At 54.7% G+C, this 2,950-nt stretch overlaps 1 protein-coding gene across 1 annotated transcript in view; it reads right to left on the minus strand.

Annotated features, from left to right (window-relative positions):
- LOC107307327 (neurexin-3-beta-like) overlaps positions 1–2,950 on the minus strand; it is a 29,625-nt gene that overhangs the window by 25,956 nt on the left and 719 nt on the right. The window contains exon 2 of the mRNA XM_015850824.1: positions 1,369–1,541. Coding sequence (XP_015706310.1) covers positions 1,369–1,541 — 173 coding nt within the window. The remainder of the gene's footprint in view (positions 1–1,368; positions 1,542–2,950) is intronic.

Here is a 2,950-nt window from a genome sequence, read left to right on the forward strand (position 1 = left end):
GATTCCATATATGTTCCCTATATGTTCCCTATGTGTGTGTACCTGCGGGGTATCTCTCGTGCACGGGCCCGCCATCCACCTGCAGACAGCCCTATGGGTGCCCTATAAGTACCCTACAGGCCTATGGGTGCCCTATGGGTGCCCTATAAGTACCCTACAGGACTATGGGTGCCCTATGGGTGCCCTATAATTACCCTACAGGCCTATGAGGTACCCTACAGCCCTAATACCCTATGTGTGCCCTAAAGATGCTCTGATACCCTACAGATGCCCTATGGGTGCTCTATAGGTACCCTACAGCCCTATGTGTGCCCTATGGGTGCCCTATAGGTACCCTACAGGCCTCTGGTTGCCCTATGGGCACCCTATAGGTACCCTATAGCCCTATGGGTGCCCTGTGGGTGCCTACGGGTCCCCTATCACCCTACATGTGCCCTATGTGTGCCCTATGGGTACCCTACAGCCCTATGAGGTACCCTACAGCCTTATGGGTGCCCTAACACCCTACAGCTGCCCTATGGGTGCCCTATGTGTGTCCTATCATCCTATGTGTGCACTATATGTTCCCTATAGGTATCCTACAGCCCTATGTGTGCCCTATGGGTGCCCTACGGGTGTCCTATCACCCTATGGGTGCCCTATGTGTGCCCTATGGGTGCCCTAACACCCTATGTGTGCCCTAAAAGTGCTCTAATACCCTACAGGTGCCCTATGTGTGCCCTATAGGTACCCTATAGCCCTATATGATCCCTATAGGCTCAATGCCCTATAGGTACCCTACAGGCCTCTGGTTGCCCTATGGGTACCCTATAGGTTCAATTACACCCTATATGTTCCCTATATGTTCCCTATACGTTCCCTATAGTTGCCCTATGCTGTGTGTGTACCTGCGGGGTATCTCTCGTGCACGGGCCCGCCGTCCACCTGCAGACAGCCCTATAGGTACCCTATATCCCTATATGTTCCCTATATGTTCCCTATATGTGTGTACCTGCGGGGTATCTCTCGTGCACGGGCCCGCCGTCCACCTGCAGACAGCCCTATGGGTGCCCTATCACCCTACAGGTGCCCTATAGGTGCCCTATGTGTGCCCTATGGGTGCCCTATAGGTTCAATCACACCCTATGTGTGCCCTATGTGTACCCTATTTGGGCCCTATAGGTTCAATTACACCCTACGTGTGCCCTATGGGTCCCCTAACACCCTACAGCCCTATGTGTGCCCTATATGTGCCCTATGGGTGCCCCATAGGTACCCTACAGCCTTATAGGTACCCTATAGCCCTATATGTTCCCTATGGGTGCCCTATATGTTCCCTATAGGCTCAATGCCCTATACGTGCCCTATATGTCCCCTATGTGTGTGTACCTGCGGGGTATCTCTCGTGCACGGGCCCGCCGTCCACCTGCAGGGTGGCGTTTCCTCCGCTGCGCGTGAACCTGACGACGTGGAAGCGTCCGTCGCTGACGGCGGCTCCTCGTTCCTCCAGCGCGATGTCCTCGGTGCCAACGTTAAACAACACGCCCAGAGCGCCGTGGGCCCTGCACCGGGGAACGGAGTTGGTAAACAACATTCCAGACGAAAACTGAAAAGTAAAACTACCCTACCCCCCCCGACCCACCCCCAGATGCGAAACGGAATGTGGACACCCGCCCCCCAGCAGAATCGGAAACGGACAGTACATCCCCCCCCTCCCCCTTTGTTCCAAACCCAACGAAACGAAGAGTACACCTCCAGCCCCATCCCCCCCAATACTGGGGAAAACGGGGAGTTACAGCCCCCACCCCCCGCCCCCCCCCCCCATACCGAAATGAAAGGTTTTTAATTTTTTAATTTATTTATTATTTTTAAACACCCCCCCCCCCAGACCGGAAACGGAAAAAGTTAACCCACCCCCCCCCCCTCCCCAGACCGGAAACGGAAGGTTCACAGGCCCCACCCCTCCACCAGTACGGGGAAATGAAAGTTTTTTAAACACCTCCCCCCAGACGGAAATGGAAGAAAGATCTAAAACCCCACCCCCCCATAACGGAAAATGGAAGTTAAACATCCCCCAATAACAGAAACGGAAGTTAATTTTGGAGTTTTTTATTTTTTTTTTTTGGGAGGGTTTTGTTAGTTAAAAGAAGTTTTTTGGGGGTGAGTTAACCCTCCCCCCAGATGGAAATGGACAGAGTACATCCAACCCCCATTACCGGAAACGGAAAGAAGAAGTTACAATGTTACAGCCCCACCCCCACCCCCCCCCCCCCATACCGGAACAATGAAAGTTAAAACACACTACACCCCCCCCCCCCCCCCCAGCCCCAAACCAGAAACGGAAGTTACAGCCCCACCCACCCCCCCATACAGAAACGGGAATTACACCCCCCATACCGGAAAACGGAAAAGTTACCACCCCCCCCCCCCAGACCGGAACGGAAGTATTCCCCCCCCCCCAAAACAGGAAACCGGATAGTACCCCCCCCATGCCCGGAAACGGAAGTCTACAGCCCCACCCCACCCCATACCGGATGAAAGTTAAAACACACCTACCACCCCCCCCCCCCCCCCGCCCCAAAAACCAGAACGGAAGTACAGCCCACCCACCCCCCCATAACAGAAACGGAAGTACACCCCCATACGGAAACGAAGTTACAGCTTCCCCCATCCCCCCAACGGAAATTGGAAGTTAACCCCCCCACCCCATAACGGAACAGAAATTGAAACACCCCCCCATAACGGAAATGGAACCTCACCCCATACCGGAAAACGCGAAGTTACCCCCCCCCCCCCCAAAACGAAACTGGAAGTTACAGCTGCCACCCCCCAGGACCAGAAACGGAAAGTACATCCACCCCACCCCATCCCCACACCCGGAAACGGAAGTCACACCAACACCCCCCCGCCCCCCCACCACAAACAGGAAACAGAAGTACAACCCCAAACCGGAACGGAAGTACAACATCTG

This window comes from Coturnix japonica, unplaced genomic scaffold, assembly GCF_001577835.2.
Source record: "Coturnix japonica isolate 7356 unplaced genomic scaffold, Coturnix japonica 2.1 chrUnrandom546, whole genome shotgun sequence".
NCBI lineage: Eukaryota > Metazoa > Chordata > Aves > Galliformes > Phasianidae > Coturnix > Coturnix japonica.